The following is a 22342-nucleotide window of genomic DNA, read 5'->3' as shown; positions in this document are numbered from 1 at the left end:
CAAATTAATAAGCATATTAAGACCCCCATCCAAGTTGGCACTGCTCTCATTGTCTCATCTGAGCCACTATTAGTTTTCTCCACCTTGTCTTTACTCCTGTGATGACTGCACTGTACTTGCTTATCTCACTCACTTTTATTCAGGTCTTATGTAAATATACTTCTCAAATATCTACATCTTGTTATTTTGGTACTGGTATATCTATTCTTTATATTTTATAAAGGTTTTTGTCTTTTGGGAATTCTCTATGCTTTGGAAGATTTTCACATAAGAGACTAACTGTACAGTATCCATCTCTCCTCTTGCTTTCTGCTAGACATTAAATGCCTTAAAGAATTCTTAAACTTGCACCTTTACTAATGAGTAATTCAACAAAATTATTAAAACAAAAACTATTATTATGCAGTACAGGTACAAGGTTTGATTCATCTGTACATACAGTGTACTGTAGTTTAAACTATAATATTTATACATATTAAATAATATAATATTTCCTTTACTTAAGGTTTCACTTAACATTTATTTTAATTTTCTCAAATACTGTACCCTATAAATCTATTGTTTGATTATAAAATAAAGCTATCCAAAATACTTTCATACACAATATGGGATATGTTTACCTTGTCTTTCACTGCATCAAGCTCTTGTTGATCTGCATACTCTGTACTATAAGCACCTGACACCAACCTAATTGAGGCAACGTGCCGCCCAAATACCTGAAAATCAAATAAGTTTCACAATTTATTTATTTTATTTATTTATTTATTTATTTAGTATATATATATATATATATATATATATATATATATATACAAGAAGGTACAATGGGTTTGTGAGGATACATAGCATGATGTTTACAATCTTGGAAAGCCACCAGTACGCGCAGCATTTCGGCCAGAATAATAATAAAAAATAAAAATAAAGAAAACTCATGAGGCACAGTTCCCCTGCCGCCTCTTGGGCTGGTAAAGAAAATGATAAAATAATTCATTGTGTTGAGGGACAGGCAGCCAGTTTATACATACAGTACATGTTAGGCTTAAATTTAGGTCTCCCCCCACCAGGGTTGAGTTACTGAACCCCACAGCAAGCTGACTAACTCCTGGGGACCTATTTATTGCTAGATGAACAGGCCCAATAGGTGATAGGAAACTGCCCAATCATTTCTGTCCTAGCCAGAATTATTGATTGAGAGTCGAGAGCGAACCCGACTGTTCTACCAGGACCTCAGTAGTACAATCTGCCAAGTAATCTACCAATCTGCCAAGTGTACAACATAATGGAGTTAATTAATGATTTCTGCAAGAGAAAGAGGTTGAAACTAGATGGTACTATCCCTACTGCTGTATATATCAAAAAATATATATACAGTAGTCTTCCCAATTACAGAATTATGAAAGAATAATTACTAGAGAAAGGAAATTAAAGTACAGTATTTATAGTTGAGGTCATCAATGTGTAAAGATACCACGATGTAAGAAATGATGATTAAAATAAATATGTGGAAGGTAAGATGACCATTAGGAAGGATTAAAATATTGTGAAACCATCAGTGGAGAGAAAATACTGACACACACCAAGTCCTTAGGCCCTAAACATGTGAGTAGTTATTCAGGCATAAATTCGGGCATACATTTCTATATTCTATGTAGGGAAAAGCAAGTACATTAAGAAAAGTGGAAAGCAAACACAGATCCAAAGTAATGTCAATCTACAGGTGTTTTTATATCCGACTCAAGTAGGATTTCCTCTCCCATTAATCTGAAAAAATCTAACACCTGAAAAACATCTCTGAAAAACATCTCCAATCCACTATTGGACACCAAAGCTCAAGCTCTCCCATTTTGACAATTCAGCAGGCATCCTATCCCAGTATCCATTTTCATAACTCATTTCATGCCACTCTGCTTCCTCTGTTAAGACTTTTTGGAGTCATATACTGAGTTTCTACTTTCTACACCTATATATCATTCCATGTAAATGTGTCACATGCACATCACTGGTAATGTGAACCCCTTCAACATTCATACTACTCTCATAATGGCAAGAGATTTTTACCATTTCTCCTCCTTTTAATACCTAACTTGTTAATTATTAATTTGCTGTTGTGTTTATTTTCTCATAATGTCCACACATTCTTGTTTCTTGGTATAATAATTTAAAAAACACTGAACCAATTCCATAGCCAAACTAGCATTTAGAATTCTACCCAATATATTTTAGTAACTTAATTGTCTGTGATACCTTCCGGTGCAGTGGCTACTGGATTAATCATTTTAATACTTGACCAAGATTTGTCATTTTTTTAATTTTTAACAAATATATACAAAGCTGTGTGATCAAAATAGGTATCCCCATTATAATTTCTAGTTTGAAATAAAACTTTTACATGCCCAAGCAGAGAGCATTGTGGTATGGTATTTACTTACGTGTGATGTGTAATAGCCAAAAAGATACTAGAATCTAACATACATTTTCCATGGCATTTGAGATTTCACCGAGAGAAGCACGTTGTCGTGCAGCATTCACTGCAGCAGCCAGCAAGTTACCATCACCTCGTGCTGCTTCTTCCAGGGCTGCTAATGCTGCCTCAGTTGCTGCAGTATTTCGAGAAGCCTTAATCTATGGAAGGAAATTAGCTTAAGCATGAACTGTGATTTCTGCGTTTGAAATGTTACTCAATTTTTGTAAGAAAAATTAATTATTATTTTGTATATTTTTTCAAATCTGAATAATGATTTTAATAAGTACAGTATTTGAATTTCAAATAAAAATTCCTACCCGCTAAAACTTCAAACAATAATTCCCAACTGCTGAAATTAAAAAAAATTCCTAACTGCTAAAATTTCTAGGCAAAATATTTAAATTTTAACCTGTTATTGACAGTATCTGTCAATTACGAACCTTCTGTAATTTCTCAACCTGCGTTTTACGAACTTCATTGTTGTCAATTGAACGAACATCAACTGTCTCCTCCTGCTTCAACTTGTATTTATTAACTCCAACAATAACCTCTGCAAAGTTAAAATTTGAAATTTAGACCTAATAATTCAAAATTAAGTTTCCAAAGAGCACAGTTTAACAATATGATAAATATTGATGAGACGAAATTGTCTTGGATCATTGTCCTTTATGACAGGACATTGTATTATGATGAAAAGTACAAATCTTACCCTTTCCACTGTCAATCATTGCTTGCTTCTTGGCAGCACATTCTTCAATCTGCAACTTTGCCCAACCTAGAAAGATAAAAGTTAATAACAAACATAATAATGTAAATACTTTAACTTTAATTTCAAGAGTGCATGATTCCTACTGTGGAAAGTTAATACCATAGGAGTAAAACATTCAAAATGACAGGTACTGCCCAAAATCTCTCAAAATGTACTTTTTGAAATTGTGAGAAGAGAGATACATACAGCACATGGTACTGAACTCCAAAATCAATGCACCTAAGTCAGGGCCCCTAATCTGCACAATAAAATAGCATACTGGGGCAAGAGATAAGATAGAAAATGTGAAATAAATCCAGAGAGGAATAGTGATGCATAAGAACAATTAGTAAAACAGCTTTCAACATCAGTTCCATGATTCAACCTTCTGCACTGATTAAGTCTTCAAATTGAGGAGAGAGAGAGAGAAAAAAAATCTTTATGCAATGTACCTGAACAGGCTAGTTTTAATTTCTATGTAGTCCTTATATCCATGACCAGCAATAGTGTCAATGATAAGCTCAAAACTGGCCATTGATAAACCACATATAATGCCTGTGAATGAATCAAGAACATCTTATGTTTTTCAACTGCCAACCACATTACAGCTTGCCCTTAAATATGGTAATCACAAATATTTATCCACTGCAGAAGACCTATCTTCTCTAATGATGTAACTTGTTCACTCGTCTTTATATAATCAAGGATCTATCCCGCAACTCAAGATATAAAAAATTAAGTCATTCATCACAGGCATCAAAGGCACTTGATACCCTAATAAACTCACCAGAAGCTACAGCTTTAGCCATACCACCCATCTCTTCCACCATATCAATAATAACCTTTCCTGCTTCATATACTTCATTGGTTAATGCCTCCATGGCATATGAGCCAGCCCAAGGATCAATTATCTGAAAATATAAATATTTTAGCATGCATACAATATGGTAAGATAATTATCAGGAGACAGTGCCAAGCCTCTATGACTATATAGCACTTGGAGGGGACATGAGGACAAGGAGCTGGGATATGATGGAGGGATGGAGTGTGCCCAACCACTTGAATTGTCGGGAATTGAACACCTACCTGCAAGAAGCATGATCAATGTTGTACTAACCAGTACAAGTGGTTATACATACAGTAATGATATAAAAGTTCCACCTATCTATTTACTCTACCTCCCACATTCAACAGCATTGTAGAAAACCACTGTGAGACTGCAGTTAATCATCCACACCCACATCTTCACTATTTCATTAACTAGTTGTAAAGAACTCCTTTTAAGTATTCTTGTAAGAAAATATGAAATGCTCACTCCATTTAAATTGCTTTCACTCGATTATATTCCTTTACAGTTCTTGTGTGATGTTCATGCTTGGTTTATACTACCTTATACACTCACTTTATCTGCCCACTTTCTTTTGTATTTCTTCTCTTCCTACAATCATATTTATTCCTCATTATCTATTTTCTATACTGTACACAACCAAACCATCTCAATCTTATGATATGCTGACTTGTATTATACAGTACAGTACATCTATCCATGATTTTATCATTCCCCATTTTATCTATCCTCCATGCACCACACCTGATCCTCAGATTCCCTATCAACTTGCTTCGACTCACTTTATGTTTTTGCCATACCAGTATTTCATATCCAAACTTGTAGCACAGTTGATTCACAATCAATTGAGACTCAAGTTTGATTCCCACACAGGGCAAGACATTTGGGCATGTTTCCTTTCCCCTGATCTAGCAGTAAACAGTTATCTGTGAGTTAACTGACTGTTGTGGGTTACATCCTCTGAAAAGTTAATCCAACATTAAGTCCAATAGGCTTCCTGTTTCCCAACAATAGGAAACTACATGAAACTACATGACTGTCACTACCAATTCCTCATGCAGCCCTCCAGCTGTCTCCCTTCCCATCAAGTTCCTAACCAAGTCTTTCACTGCCAAAGTCATACTGATATGACTAACCATTCAAAATATATAATGAAGTAAATATATATTGTAAACTTAGCTAAATAGGAGCAAGTCAACAACTGCACTAGAAAAAAACTCAATTCTCAGGAATACTGTACTATAATGTTAAACTCACTAGTCTGGTCTAAAATTTTACAGATAATCCCTGTGTTTCAAACTTGGGTGGTTATATAAATCTAAACATATCACAATTCTGACCTTTGGAATTCCAGTTTCTTCTTGTAAAATAATTTGTGTGTTACGAGCAATGCGTGCAGAGAAGACAGTAGGTAACCCTAGAGCTTCATCAAATGAGTTAGTATGAAGAGACTGTGTGCCACCAAAAACTGCAGCCATTGCTTCAATTGTAGTCCTGATGATATTGTTGTATGGATCCTGCAATAAGAAAAATGCAGTTACTGCCCATATCAATTAAAGAGGAATAAAACAAAACAAAAAAATCTTAGTACAGTATTTTGTACTAGTATTGGCTATCGGGAATAGGAAGCTTGTTAAGTTTATCAAGATCCCCCTAACCTGGAAAAAGCCTGTTTCTGTCTACATTCTACAGTGGCTACATTCTCAAATCACAATTGAGGATGCCGGATTCAATCCCCAGTCAGGACAGAAATGGTTTGGGGAGATTTCCTTCACCTGATGCCACTGCTCACTTAGCAGTAAATAGGAACCCGGAAGTTAAGCAACTGTTGAAAAGGAAACACGGGAAAGGTCAGTAGCTTGACATTGGGGAGACCTCAATGCAAGCACAAAGCATTTATATAAACATAGGCTTCCTGTCCACGACAAAACAAATTATTATTATTACCCACCTAGTTTCTGGTCAAACTAAATTTTATCTAATCTGAGTACAGACAATAAAGAGAGAACATTTTACATCAGTTAAATCAGTATTAGTATTTCACAAACTTCCTTATTCACAGTCAGCAAAATTATGATCACCACCTATTTCCTACTTTCATGGGGTTAAAAGGTATCTGTCCAGAAAAGACAGTGCAACAAAGGAAAAGAGGGTTACTCATCTTCTATTCTCAAATTCACTTTCTTCACCAGTCTATCATTGTCCATTTTCTTCAACATGACCAAATCATTTTGGCACACATTTCTAAATCTTATGATTCACCAAATATCACTTGATATATCATGCCATTATATCATTCCACATTCCACTTAGCCATCTAACCACAGATTCTAACTTAGACTTTACCCTCTTTAAATTGTTCATGCTTTTGCCACAAACATTTCACATCAGTACTCTATCTTAGTGTTAGTACTAACACTTTGGAGATGGATGTGCCACAACCTGGCCCATCTTTGGAGGATGTGCCACCACCTGGCCCATCTTTGGAGAATGTGCCACAAGCTGGCCCATCTTCAAATGATGTGCCACAACCAGCACATCTTCAGAGGATGTGCCACAATCTGGTCCCTGCTCCCACCAGAAATTTGTCTTTTTTCCCAACTGTGCCATGTTTACATTTATGTTTTGGCTTACCCCATGCACTCTTTAACTTACAGTACAATATTTATTTATTGAATTATACATTTGACAATACAGTAATGAAAGTATATAATTATGTTTAATAGAAGAATTAATGTTTAAGTAACCCAATAAATCACAAATATGTTGGTCATAATTAATCAAGATTTTAGAAAACATCTCCACAGGAATTATGCTCTACTGTAATGGCCATGTATAGTTCTGATGCAAATAGCACTCTTATTTCCAGGAATGCATTTCCCACTCTAAATTGGGTATTCATGCAATAGGCACATAGAAGATAGAGACCCAGAACAAAGTGAATATACACATAAGGATACAAAGAGTATTGTGGACAAGTTTGCAGTCCTATGCCAAAATCAGAATGAAAAGAAAAAGCTCTGGATAAACATTACTGACAGTTAGCAAGAAATATAATCACAGTAGTATTGGTCACAGTTCAGAATCTATGAGAAATACACTGGGCTTCATGGCAAGGTAGGCAGGGTATGGAGCTACTATTTATTGTGTACTCATAGGACATTATTCCATTATATCAAGGTCTTTAATTTAAGGAACAACCTAATTAATGCTTACTTTCCCCCAGGTTTGCAGCTTAAGAAAATAATAGGAAATTAAAATAGAGAATATTTGATACAGTACCTGCTCAGTGAGAGACCATCCAGACGTCTGACTGTGAGTTCTCAACATGGTTGATTTTTTGTTCTTGGGGGAAAAATTGCTTTCAATGAAGTGAGCCCAAAGACGACGAGCAGCTCTCATCTTGGCAATTTCCTATAAAATTCCAGAATTATTAGTCCTTTGTAAGTCTGCAAGTACAGTAGCATATACTATTGTGTGACTAAGTGCTACCATTATTATACACAATGAAATTACATTAACATGAACCATCAGTGAGAAAATCAGTAGGAGTCATAAGGAGGATACGAACCCACTTGGTAATGTACTCCCAAACAAATGCCCTAGATCACCACGCCATGACTGAATCCTCTAGGATTCCCGAGGCTTACAAATGAAGCCCAATCGAGTTTTTTTTTTTTTTTTTACCATTATTATGCCTTCAACTAACAGACAGTTTCCTTGTTAACCACTGCACTGCGCAAAGCGCCTTTAGGCGCTCAGAGAGTTGTGCTTTTTGTTTTTTAATTTGGCTATATTTTAATGTTTTTTAATGTTTTCATTACTATTTGTGTTTTGAAATGGAAATAGTTGACTTTGGAAACATTTTGACATTAAATTTACCTGAACATTTGTAAAAATAACAAAAATATGTCCTTGACAATTGCACCAAGACGTTTTTGCCGAAAATAGGTGAGCAGTGCAAGGGTTAAGTCTAATTCAATAGTTTTAAGAGAATAAATCAGGTGCTATATCTTGACCAAGAGATATCCAATTTCATAGCAGATTGGCTAAAAAATAAAAAAAAATAAAAAAAATAAAAAAAAAAATTAAGAAAAAAAAAATATTGAATTTAGCCATTTTTTAATGTTTTGTAAAAATTTTGTATTGTTTGTGATTTGAAATGAAAGTGATTGAGTTTGACAATATTTTGACATTTTTATGTTTCTTTAATTTCAGTTAATATGAATAATTCACATAATTCATAATAATGTGAATTATTCCCATAGTTCAATATCACTTTAAATTAACCCCCTGTGCCACATGAAGTTATCACATGAAACAGGTGTGCAGTGCAGGGGTTAAATTAAGATAATAGTGAATATCAGTCCTAGTCAAAGGTATAGTGGTGATAAAGTCACAGTTTGTATGATTTGCATATGTACATCCTTTGCCAAGAATTTGGGTAAAATAGTGCTCTCTAATTTTCTGGCCAATGATTTTCAAAATCAACAGATTTAACAGACAAAATCTAACCTAATTACAGTTGCTCATATGGTTTAATTATTCAAACAAATGACATGCATTCTAATCAAGATTTGTGATGATAAATGTAAACAAACGTTTTTGTTTCATATTAAATATTTCCTCTTTTAACGTGATTTCATTATTATTAAAACACTGAACTCTGCTCACCATATAGAAATTCATGCCAACACCCCAGAAGAAGGAGAGGCGAGGTGCAAACTGGTCAATAGTAAGTCCTGCTGAGAGACCAGTGCGGCAGTATTCTAGTCCATCTGCCAAGGTGAAAGCCATCTCTAGTACAGCATTGGCACCAGCCTCCTGCATGTGGTACCCACTGATGCTGATGCTATTGAACTTTGGCATGTGCTGGAATGCATTGTAGTACTGGTAAAATAAAATGTATTTATAAAATGTTTGTTCAAATTATATTTATTTCCTTTGCACAGAAACTTAGTTAATTGTTTAGCCAATCAGTAAATTAAAGAACATATTTGAATTGTGAAAACACATGGGCATTAAATTAACATTGTACCTTAATACTATCAGTTGACCATCTCTGAATTTAGCAAAAACTACAATGAAGTACAATATAAATGATAGCAGCCTTCGTTTCCTCTTACCGCTGCCGTGTAGCTAATAATGTCTCCAATAATTCTCATGGATGGTGCAGGGGGGTAGATGTATGTGTTGCGTACCATGAATTCCTTTAGGATATCGTTTTGAATTGTACCAGACAGTTGCTCTTGTTTACACCCTTCAGGAAATATGAAATAAGGAAAATTTCTATAAGGTTAAGTTAAATATTAATATGTTAACAAATCAATAATTTTTTTTGAGGTGAAGCCCTTCGATATGCAGGCGATGAGTCACAATAACGTGGCTGAAGTATGTTGACAAGACCACACACTAGAAGTAGGACTTGACTATCAGTAGTATCGACTTGAGAATGGTCCAGGGCGGACCGAAACGTCGTCGTCCCTTCTACTTCTAGTGTGTGGTCTTGTCAATGTGAAGCCTTTCAATTGTTCCGTCAGTCAAGTATCTATATGGTCCACCCAGAAAAAATAAATAAACACACCAAGCTCTTTTGACATGCTCCTTTATATCAACAGTGATTTTGGTGAACGGTCCACCCACAGATATATTTTACATTTAATAAACAAATAAGAACAATGGTAATTTATAATAAGCCTGAAACTTCGTACACTCCCCCGGCCATTCTGTCGAACCTCAATCATACCGATTGTACAAAAAACAGTTGGTATAGTGCTGGATATGCTGAGATTCATGAATTCATGGCTGTCTGGGTTCGAATCCTTCAGGGGTGAGTAGTTTTCGGTTGTCTGATCGGATCCGAGCCCTGTCGGATCTTGGATATAAATAGTCTCACAACTACCAAGATTTTTGTAGTCTTATGGTCTAGTGGTTACGGTACCAGGTACGCCAAGGTGCATAGCGCTCCTGGCTATCTGGGATCGAATCCTTCTCGAATGACTTGAACTCATACTGCCAGGAGCACTATGCAACTGGTGTACAGGACACCTTCACCACTTGACCATCACAACCATTCAAAAGATGATGGTAGCTGAAGCTATTTACCCCATCACCTCAATGACACTCTGATGGTAATCTTGGGCATAGTATTTTATCAAATCACCTCATTCTTTTTGGCACACGTGAGAAACACGGTGTGTCTGGGGTGTGAGTTTTCAGTTGCATATATGCCTGGGGACCATTCAGGCTTGTTCGTATATTATATATATTATATATATATTCACTTTTATGTATATTATATATATAATATATATAAATATATATAAATAAATATATTATATATATATAATCATTCATACTGTAATAAGTGCCTTTTTTCTAAATTAAATACTCTATTACATTATAATTATTCATTTTAATACTCATGAGAAGTCCAAATATGATCATTACATGCTCAGGAATATCCCCACCTGCTCTTCTGCTGCAACAATATACATTGCCATAGTTGGGATAACAGCACCATTCATAGTCATTGACACTGACATCTTGTCTAAAGGAATGCCACTGAAAAGTGTTTTCATGTCTTCTACAGAATCTATGGCAACCCCTGCCATGCCAACATCTCCATGAACTCTGGGGTTGTCAGAGTCATACCTGCAAAAGCATTACTTTTAATAAAATGCATCAAACATTCAATATAAAATGTATTAAACATACAGCAGTAAAATATATAAAACATACCAAATTCAAAATATATTAAGAAAGTACATGTACAGTATAAAGAATATTTCATTAATCTATTTCTTAGTACTTTATATGCTTCTTTATTATTAGTATGCTGTATTATTTATACAAAACCAGTACAGTAAATATATGTAAGATAATCTTTTATTTATCTCCATTTTGAAAATTCTATTTTTTTTTTTACAGTACTGTATAGCTTTACAGATACTATACAGTATGTATAGTATTTATACGGTGCTAAAAATTTTGGGACTGACTATGGTGCCCAGCATGGTCTCAACAATTTTGTGCATACTTTGTCTTCACAAGCAAACATGCATGTATGCAAGCACATACATGCCTGTGCATGTGCTAAAAATATATCAATGGAGCAACAGATGGGAGATGGAATTTAAAGTTTATAAATGAAAATGTGGAATATATGTAATGTAATGAAATAGTAATGAAATATGGAATATATGAAAATAGGCCATAAACATCTATCAAGATTTGTGGAAAGATATTAAATAACTAAAGTAAAGGAGACGTAAGGGTGATTTTGGATAGTAAACTGTCACCAGAGGACCACATAAAACGGCATTGCGAGAGGAGCCTATGCTACAATTGCAAACTTCAGAATCTCTTTAAATAATAAAAGTGAATAATACAATGGTGGTGAAATACAAAGGAAATTGTTCACAACATTTGAGAGATCGAGATATTAGGAATTCACAATGTCTCGAAATGTGCAGGTTTGTGCACAAGTAAGGGCACAGGAGTGGATTCGTCAACTGGTGTGCACCCAAAAAGGCCGTTAGCCACTGATGTCAACAGAATAATGGCACCTTGAAGGCTGTCATTGTATGTCATTGCAAGCTTCTACAAAGACCAGAAATCTAAATGTCTGGGAAATACAAATATTTAGTCATTGAATACATAAGCTTGTCTACATTTAAATGCTTGTCAAGTGACTTGCCTAAGTACGCAGGTCACCTGCGGCCATTACCTGGTGCAGTCATTGGTTACAACAGGATAATCACCACCCATCGCTGGAAGATAGAGTTGACGCATTCTGAGAGAACCGTTATCGTTAGCAAACAACATGTGAACATGTCCAATGTTATTGGGGAAGGATGGTCAACCAATACATGCAAGTATTCTATTATTTGTCAAAGTGTTACCTAGCACTGACTCCCTGAAATTAACCATCTGGTTTGTGGAAGGCATAAGGTCTGATATGCCAAATATGCCAAGGCTGAAGATTGAAGAAAAGAGGCAATAAGATCACTACACACAATAAATGTCAGGAATAGACATAATTGACAAAGACGAATTTTTGAAATCTGCAATTTCCAGAACAAGAGGCCGTATATTCATCCTAAGGAAGGTGCCAAAAAATATACAAAAGTTCTCTTTTGTGAGCAGCATCATAAACGATTGAAACCATTTAAGTGAGACAATATCATCAGTAGTTTCAAAGCATCATATGACAAATATTATAGGGAAAACAGGACACCACAAGCACATCTTGCATCTTTTAACTACACTTAGGTAATTACACAATTTTACACACACACACTGCCTAAATAATAGTCTTACCCTCTATGAGTGGCTAAGTCGAAGGCAACAGATAATCCTTGCTGTCCAGCCTTGATATTTTCCCGATAAAACTTGTTACTCTCTTCAACAGTGCTGAAGCCTGCATACTGTCTAATGGTCCAGGGGCGGTTTGCATACATGGTCGGGTAAGGGCCACGTGTGTATGGGAATTTGCCAGGTAATTCTGGAGAAAGGCTAGAGAAAATTTGCAAATAATTAGAAATCTGTGTTACACTGTAACCAAGTTGTGCAGTAAAATATACATTTACATATCTAATAATCTATAGACATCTTCAAAATTTTCCTCCTCATAGGTTTTGTTGAAAGGCTACAATATAATGTTCAAATACTGCAGGCACAGATAATTACTGTATATTCGAGCAGCAAAGGCTCTAGAAATCACAGCCATATCACAACCACAAATTATACAATGAATAAGAGCTAACAATTTAAGCACACTTCCTAAGTTATGGTTTCAAAAACCAGTGCAAAACAATGTTAACATCCATGCAAGATTCACAGAGGCAATTATGCTCATAAACATGCACCGCTTAATACTAGCTCTTAAGTGTGAAAAATATTCACCATAACAACTTGTAATTAAAAACTTTAATCATGAAATATTATAAATTAAATTCTTTATGAGAAGTAACTTCTCTGTTTGAATAATATCTAATTAACCCTTAGGCTGCAATTATCATCTAATGACAATCTCTAGGGAACTGCGGTTATCATCGCATGACTATTTAAACATTTATTGTCTGGGTTTACATGTATGATTTAAATATGAATATAATAGGTTTATGTGGATGTAATGGAGTTTACCTTGACCCATGAAAAAATCCTGCTACCATTTCATGATATGAATGTGGTTATCGTCATGAATGTTACTAGGGGAACATCTGTTACATTTGATTAACAGTAGCAATGAATAGTAAGGACAATAATAAACTTGTGTCTACAAACTTTTTAACATCTTCAGAAGTGTACAAAGGTTTGATTGCAATTCCCTCTGGTGTGTGCCACATCAGTTGCTTTGCTGGGTCATTCCCCTTCAATTGCTTCTTTGCCAGCTCAACCCACTCTGCATCCAGGTTTGCCTCGGTGTGTGATAGCCGTGTCAAGACAAACGATCCTGCCACACGACCACTCTGCAGGAGAAAACCTTAATTTATTAGTGGAAAAGTACACAACATTGTTAAATTATTAATAAATAATAATAATTCAGTGTCAGGGGACAGGAAGCCAGAGTGTATTCATGCACGTCACTGAGGTCCCCCCCCCCCCAGGTCAAATTATAGACCCACCCAGGATACAACCCCACAAGTTGACTAACTCCTGAGCACCTACTTACTGCTAGGTGGACAAGGGCATTAGGTGACCTTTATATAACATATAATTGACTAGCCAAGCACATCCCGAAAAACTAGAAAAAGTTACTTAACTGCAAGAGGAGCTTGTCCTGGATACCTCAAAAGGCTCAACAAAAATGTGAAAAAGCAACTGAGGACTCACATTATAACAATAACGACAAAGTTTGAATATTAAAGCAATATTTGAATGCTTTTAGTATCTCATCCGAGCATGATATAACTTACCCTCAGAAGACAGTGGTTAGCTTGTAGGAGAGACATTATACGGTGTTGAGCGGCGCCAGTACACCACAGGTGGAGTTGTTTACCTCGGGGTATGGTCGTCTCCCACACCAGCTGATGCCACCAAGCTCGTTTTCCCTTTATATAAATAAATAATACATAAATTTTTATTCAGGTAAGGTACATACATACAAAGTAAGATACAAAAGTTAATGGATTTATAGATAGAGCTAGTACATACAATGCCTAAAGCCACTATTACGCAAAGCGTTTCGGGCAGTGCCTTTAATAAAACCGTTTGTATATATATTAAGTTAGGTTAGGTTGTTTTTCGCCTGGTTAGGTTAGGTCGAGTTGGTGTGGGTTACGTTAGGTTAATCTAGGTCAAGTTGGGTAGGTTTCAAAATCCGTAGGCGAATCACCTTGTTTACGATGTGACTTGTACCCGTTTATCTCAGCTGCATAGAGCACCTGTGACGTCACAACACCTGTGACGTCACTGACTGTCACACGCGTGTGTCGACCGTGACGTCACTGATTAATTTGTTTTAGACTAATATTATTATTATTGATATTATCATTAATGTTATTAGTATTAGTATTATATTAGTATTAGTATTATATTAGAAATAAATATCTCTTTGATATCCCCAGGGTCAAACTTAATCTGTGTAAACACTCTATGCAAATTAAGGGACCTAGTCTATGGAACTCACTCCCTAGTGAATTGAAAAACTGTAAAACTTTTGCCTTATTTAAAAGCAAAACCAAAAAGTACCTAACTTCATCTTCTTAGTTTCCTACACTGAGCTTTAAATTTGCTCTGTACCTAGTGTTACCCAATCTCCTAATTTTTATGTAATATCAAACAACCTTATCATTGTGTTCATTGCTGTCTTCTTCTATGTGCTAGCCATATGCTGTATTGTGACTACCAATTTTTGTCAACTACCATTCAAGCTGTCATTGCAACCAATCTTATATTGTTTCTGCTGTATTGTGCCTACCAATTTTTTGTCAACTACCATTCAAGCTGTCATTGCAATCAATCTCAGCTACCTATGTGCTTTAATATACTGTACCTACAATTTTCTCTCATCTTTTTTTTCATTTCATGTAATCTGTTATCATTTTTTTGTCTATAATTTTTGCAAGTATTTACCTCCTTAAAATTTTCTTAGATTAAGGACCTGCCCGAAACGCTGCGCGTGCTAGTGGCTTTACAAGACTGTAATTACCATATTTGTATCCTCACATTCCTTATGTACATTCTTGTATATGCATAAATAAATAAATAAATAAATAAATTAGTATTAGTATTATATTAGTTATTAGTTATTAGTATTACTATCATTCAAGCTGTCATTGCAATCATTCTGAGCTACCTATGTGCTTTAATATACCTACAATTTTCTCTATTCATTTATTTTTTTCATGCTATGTAACTGTTATCATTTTTACAAATTTTGCAAGTATTTATCTACTTATAAGTTTTAGACCTGCCCGAAACGCTGCGCGTACTAGTGGCTTTACGAGAATGTAATTACTCTGCTATGTATCCTCACAATCCTAATGTACCTTCTTGTATAAATATAAATAAATAAATAAATAATTAATTTATTTATTAATTAGTATCATCATCATCATCCAGCCCGTCTTCCTAAGCGTTCCCAACGCCAAGTAAACGGCCAATTTAAAGTATTCTTTACTAACCTAACAAACTAATAAGCCAGAAGACCCAAAACAGAAAATGGTCACTGCTTGAGTCGCAAGCGGGGATGTTTCTGGCGGGGGAGAAAGAAACAATTGCGCAGCTCTTCCCGCGGCGTTGGGGCCGTATAAATACGGACGCACAATGGGGCTCTGCCTCACTCCGCCTGCCCTCGCCGCTGCCCTCGCAAAACCCCACCCTCCCCCCCTTTGCAAGCGGATGCTTTTGTACCCCCGTCATGCTTTGCACAGTTGTCCCGATTGTCTCCCCACTGCATGTGGGAAGGGGGGTGCAGCGCCGGTCCCCAAGTGTCCCGCTGTCCGCAGCTAATACTTTGCCCAGTCTAGGTGCTAGTAAGCCCTACTTGTAGTCAACCCCCTTCTCGATCCTTATCCATTAGGTCTTTTACGGCCTCTTGGCCGGGTACATTACGTGTTATGTGGTCTCTCACTTATTAGTTATTCTTTGTGTCCTGCCTGTTATATCCTAGTGTTATATAATTACTACACATTTGCACTCTGCCTTAATTCTAGTACCAGTTAACCTTTAGGTTTCTGCAGAATTAGTTTCCATGTCACTATAGGCTAAGGTCTCATACTTACTACGGGTGTACCTTTTAAGTTAATTCTAGTCCTCGGACTTGGAATTGTTACTGTTAATTCTTACTTTATATTTACTTCATATATTTTAATATAAACGTTATATATTTACTTAATTTATATTCGAAAACTTTATATATTTACATGTTCAATATTAAGTTTAATATAATATCAACTTTGTTATAAGACTATAATACAAACCGTGTTTAATATAAACATTATATAATTACTTACTTTATATATTTACATGTTCTGCAGAATTTAATCTTCAATAAACTTTAACGCCCCATACTGCCAGTATCTTTCTCCCCCTGGTCAGAAAATGGGACAGTACGTCACTTTCACGAGTCGATTCCATTTTCTTGTTCCACAATTTTTGGCCTTATGTAACACATACGAGGGAAAAGCGACATTCTTTATAGCAAGACAGGTTGATACCTGGTTGATGGGGTTCTGGGAGTTCTACTCCCCAAGCCCGGCCCGAGGCCAGGCTTGACTTGTGAGAGTTTGGTCCACCAGGCTGTTGCTTGGAGCGGCCCGCAGGCCCGCATACCAACCAAAGCCCGGTTGGTCTGGCACTCCTTGGAGGAAACAATCTAGTTTTATCTTGAAGATGTCCATGGTTGTTCCGGCAATACTTCTTACGCTCGCTGGGAGGGTGTTGAACAACCGCGGACCTCTGATGTTTATACAGTGTTCTCTGATTGTGCCAATGGTACCCATGCTCTTCACTAGTTCTATTCTGCATTTTCTTCCATATCGTTCACTCCAGTACGTTGTTATTTTACTGTGTAGATTTAGTACTTGGCCCTCCAGTATTTTCCACGTGTATATTAGTGTATATATTTCCAAGCATCCCTTATTCAACCTGCAAGTGGTAGTTTATTGTACACTCCGAAGCCCGACCAGTTGTGTAACCATAAGCCTAGTATGACCAAACCGAACATCTAAAACTTATGTAACTGGAGCCCGACCAGTTGTGTAACCGGACCCCGACCAGTTCTGTAACCGCAAGCCTACAAAGTATACATCTCATCCCACTCCCACCAAGCTAAACACCCCAGAGCCCAACCAAACTCCATTCCTAACTCGACCAAACAAAACTCTGTTTAGCCTTACCTAAAACCCTCCACTTACCCTAGATACCAACTATGGAACCATAGCAAACAAAAGATTGAGCTATGTACGAAAAAGAAGCCCGGATTTCTAGCAAACATATAACCATAGAGCCCTAGCAAACAAATCTGGAGCACTAGTACAGACCAGTTGTGTAACCGGAGATCGACCAGTTGTGTAAACGGAGCCCGACCAGTTGTGTAACTGAACCCCGACCAGTTCTGTAACCGGAGCCCGACCACTTATTTAACATACAACCATAGAACCCTAGCAAAAAAAAAAAAACTGGAGCACTAGTACTCAAACAATCATTGGTGCACAATCATGCACGAACTAGAGACCGACCATGAACAACTAGAAGCCTAGCAAGTCACACCCCCGGAGCCCGACCAGTTGTGTAATCGCAAGCCTAGCAAGCAAATATCTCATCAACCCCCCACCAATGTGCTAAGTGGGGTGCTAGGGGGATCCATTTTGGGGTCAACCCCTTTTGTCATACACATAATGACAGATGAGAATATTACAAACCACATCAAATTCGCAGATGACACTAAGATCTATGTTAAAGTGGGAAGTGAAAGTCATATTGAAACTTTACAAAGAGATCTACATGAACTCTGCAAATGGTCAGATGACTATTTAATATCGATAAATGCAAGATCTTGCATGTGAGGCATAACAATCCACGTCACAACTACCAAATTGACAGCACTGCCTTTCAACAGATAGATGAAGAAAAGGATCTTGGAGTCGTAATCCATCACGCGAGGCATAACAATACACAACACAACTACCAAATCATCAACATTATCTTGGAGTCAGAATCCACCAATCACTAATAGTTGTACAACAAAGTGGGAGCGGCAGTAAAAAAGCAAACCAAACCCTGGGAATAATCATACGAACCTTTACCTTCAAGGAAAAGAAAGTAGACCTTCAATTGTATAAGTTTCTGGTGCGCCCCCACGTGAATTATTGCATCCAGGCATAGAAACCTCGTCTTCAGAAAGACATAGCTGCTCTAGAGCCATGTCTTACCAGAGCTATGGAGCTATGTCTTACGACAAAAATCATACCAGAGCTTGGTCATCTCTCTTATCAGGAACGGTTGAGGGCCACGGGGCTAACATTAACACTGCCAAATCTAACACTGCAAACCAGGCATGACAGGGGGGACTTCATAGAAACCTTTAAAATACTAAACAATTTGGAGGATGTCGATCAGGACAATGTCTTCAAAAGGTCAGATGTTACACGAACAAGGACCAACGGGTTCAAACTCAACAAGCCAGAATGTTGGACAGGAAACGGGAGATGCTTTTTCACCCATAGGGTTGTAAACCCGTGGAACCGCCTACCCGCCGAAGCCGCAAACGCCAAAACTCTGCTGGGTTTTAAAATACAGCTGGAAAAGATCCTCAGGGCAAATGGGGGGACCTTTGACAAGCCGCCGGCTTACTATCATCATCGAGGCCACTGGTGTTAGTGGCCCTCAGGTAAATTCAGTTCCTGGAGGGGTGTCCCCGCTCCTTCCCGTTGGGAAGTTGTTCATATATTACAGTATTTGTGCACAGGACTGTCGCTTGTCACTAAACTTAGTTTTTAAACTAACTTGATGAAATAATATTACCTTATACGCGAGAATAATTCTGAATACTCAGTGGGATAAAATTGACGAATGCGGCTTTGGGTCGGGCGCCGCGTAGGCGAGCCTAGCCTGAGGCCAGGCAACTGTAAATGCTTCACCCCTCATATACTTCAAGTACAAATAATTGCCAACAGAACCTAAATACCGAACCTACTATACGCCTAATTAAACAGAATATAAAATGAATTTATACACGATAAAAACTATTTTTAATACATAGTACATGCAAGTTGATAATAAATGCGTCTTGGGAGGTGGGGGGGGGGGAGAGAGGGGTGTCGACCGCCGCGTTAACGAGCCTAACCTGACGACGGGGTAGTTTAACACTCTGGGGAAGTGTATTCTACATAATATCCTACCCATATAATGTTGGCAAATCATGATCCTCAAAATCTTCCACAATATCCGAGAGAGGACAGACTATTGAGCATTAGTGGAATATAAACATTTGAATACTACAGAACCCGGATGAAAAGAAAAATACGGAAACAATGGCCCCCCTCGGAGACATTACAAAAACTCAATGTTATGCTGCCTGACGACTGGCGGGGTCGCAGCCAATGACCCGTAAGCGTCCAACCGACCCAGAGACCCCCTTCCTAAAATTATTTGAACGCCATATTTAAATTCCTAGTGTATAGCGCCAGGAGTGTGTAAATTAATATTTATATGCATTATAGGCCTTTCTAAAGTAATTTATAGATCTGAATATCATATATTGTCTAACAAACGAATTATTTAAGGTAAATATTTTAATTATGCCAGATCCAAATTTCATCGCACCCAAGAAGATTTGTCAGAGTATTTTATTTTTTTTATTTTTTTATTTATATATTAAAAAGAGTTCATAAATTCTTGTAAAGCCACTAGCATGCATAGTGTTTCGGGCAAGTCCTTAATCCAATTTTTTTTTCCCCGGAATACGACCCGCCAAATCGTTTAACAACCTATTCTCTGCTGAGTGAACAGTTAAGGATTGGCGTCCGGTCAACCCTTCTCGGCCAGGAAACGAACACAGGTCAAAGCGCTGGCGAAGAGCCGGGCGCGTGCTTTACCTCTACGCCACAGAGACTACTCCGTGGCGTAGTGGAATTTTGAATTTTGAAACCTGACTAACCTAACTCAACCCAACCTAACGTAATCCAAATCAAACCAATCTAATCTAACCGAGCCCAATGCAGCCTAACCTTAATAACATAACCTAATACAGCCAAGCATAACAATACATCCAGTTTTAAAACAGAATGAGTTTAGCCGAATCGTCTCGTGTCGGAAATGACCATATTCCGACCAGTTGTGTAATCAGAGTTCGACCAGTTGTGTACCCACAGGCCTAGCAAACAAACACCTCACCTAACCAGACAAACACCCCCCCCCCCCCGCTAACTCTACCACGCACACCGAGAGCCATACCAAAGTTGGGAGGGTCCACAGACAAGAACGTGGTTGTAAATATAGTCGACAGGCATGGGCCCCAGTGCACATCATCTGGGTTGGGGGCCAACAGTGCATTGCTTTGCTCAGAGTATAATGCTGCTAACACAGCACTGCCTTCAATAAGCAAACTTTCCAGGATTATTTAATTAGCTAAGATTTATTTAATAAGTCTATGATTTATTTATTAAGTCTAAGATTTATTTCAATTCAGGTAAATATACCTGAATTTACCAGAGGGTCACTATCTCTCAGTAAGGATAGGAAAGCCGGTGGCTTGTCAAATGTCCCCTATTTGCCCTGATGATATTATCGAGTAATTTTTTATAATTTACGGCTTCGTCGGGAAGGTGGTTCCATGGTTTCCCTGAATTTACTCGAGGGTCGCCCTCGGGCAAATTCACGTATCTCTCTTCAGTGGTCTCGAGGAGGACAGCTAGGAAGGTTGTCTGGCTTGTTGAAGGCCCCTCCCATTTGTTTTGGGGTTTTTATCGAACAATGTTTCGGCATTTACGGCTTCGGCGGGTATGCGTTTCAACAACTTTATAATTCTATGGGTGAAAACAAATATTTTCCATCCTTCAGTGTGGCTTGTTGAGAACGAAACCGTAGCTCCTTGTTTATCTTACGTCTAGCCTTTTGAAGAAGTGTTCTGGATTAATATCTTCCAAATTTAAAAGTAATAATTGGATTAATATCTTCCAGTAATTTAAAAGTTTTGCTGAGAGCAGCCTTGTCATGTCTGGTCCCTGTGGCCCTCAACTGTTCCTGGTATGAAAGTTGGCATAGTTCGGAAAAGATTTTAATCGCCCGGTGTTGAACTTTCCCCAATGCAGATATGTCTTTCCGAAGATGAGGTCTCAATGAGTGGACATAATAATCCAAGTGGAAGCACACCAGAGATTTATACAGTTGTATAACTACCTTTTCCTTCGTCAAAATTTCGTTTGACTATTCCTAGGATTGGGTTTTACTTTTATAACTGCCGCTCCCACTTGTTGTACAACTATCAGTGATTAGTGGATTCTGACTCCAAGATAATGTTGATGACTTGGTAGTTGTGCATTGTTATGCCCCACATGGGTGAAAAAAATGTTTTCTGTCTTAAGTTGTGGCTTGTTGAACCTGAAATCGTTGTTTCTTGTTTGTGATTGATTGATGAAGATTAAGCCACCCAAGTGGTGCCACGGGCATGAATAGCCCGTAAGTGGAAGATTATTTTTTGGAGTGAATGTGATCTTTGGTCGTGAAAGAATATACTGCGTGCTGTGCTCACATTTAAATCGTCAGTCTGTGGCTGCTATCGCGGGGTGCTTTTTTGTGTTGCATCTAACCACTCGGGGATTGAACGCCGACCTGCATGAAGCGAGACAGTCGCTCTACTGTGTACGCCAAATGGTTGGGCGAGAATAGGCGATGCTTTTTCACCCATAGGCACAACTGGCGTTTCGCGAGCACTTTGTCCTGGGTTGGTATTCTGGCTGTGGAGGATTTACTTTGCGTCAGTCCTTAACTGTAGCCTCTTTTTACCCAACAGTAAAATGGATTGTTAAATGATTTGTCGGAGTCGTATTCCGGGGAACATAGGATTAAGGACGTGTTCGAAACGATACGCGTGCTAGTGGCTGTACAAGAATGTAAGAACTCTTGTATATATAAATTAAACAAATATATATAGGTGAGTATAGGGTTATAAATCCATGGAACTGCCTACCCGCCGAAGCCGGGTAGGCAGTTCGTAAATACCAAGACTTTGTTGAATTAAAAAATCCAACTGGAAAATATTATCAGGGCAAATGAGGGAACCTTCGACAAACCACCGACTTCCTGTCGAGACCACTAGTGTTAGTGGCCCTCA

General features: G+C 37.5%; 1 protein-coding gene across 1 annotated transcript in view; it reads right to left on the bottom strand.

The window, feature by feature from the left end:
• Positions 1–14114, bottom strand: part of LOC123772408 (methylmalonyl-CoA mutase, mitochondrial) — a 33088-nt gene extending 18974 nt beyond the window's left edge. Inside the window, exons 1-13 of the mRNA XM_069325860.1 lie at positions 13980–14114; positions 13348–13532; positions 12382–12576; positions 10532–10713; positions 9186–9322; positions 8734–8931; positions 7342–7473; positions 5400–5576; positions 4000–4123; positions 3174–3239; positions 2905–3014; positions 2473–2622; positions 621–716 (exon numbers count right to left, since the gene is read on the bottom strand). Of these exons, the coding sequence (XP_069181961.1) occupies positions 621–716; positions 2473–2622; positions 2905–3014; positions 3174–3239; positions 4000–4123; positions 5400–5576; positions 7342–7473; positions 8734–8931; positions 9186–9322; positions 10532–10713; positions 12382–12576; positions 13348–13532; positions 13980–14015 (1788 nt within the window). The 5' untranslated portion in view covers positions 14016–14114. The remainder of the gene's footprint in view (positions 1–620; positions 717–2472; positions 2623–2904; positions 3015–3173; positions 3240–3999; positions 4124–5399; positions 5577–7341; positions 7474–8733; positions 8932–9185; positions 9323–10531; positions 10714–12381; positions 12577–13347; positions 13533–13979) is intronic.
• Between the last annotated feature and the right edge of the window lie 8228 nt (positions 14115–22342).

The sequence above is a fragment of the Procambarus clarkii genome, chromosome 17 (assembly GCF_040958095.1).
Source record: "Procambarus clarkii isolate CNS0578487 chromosome 17, FALCON_Pclarkii_2.0, whole genome shotgun sequence".
NCBI classification, from domain to species: Eukaryota; Metazoa; Arthropoda; class Malacostraca; order Decapoda; family Cambaridae; genus Procambarus; species Procambarus clarkii.
Note: the sequence above shows the minus strand (reverse complement) of the source record. Positions and strands in the feature narration are given on the sequence as shown.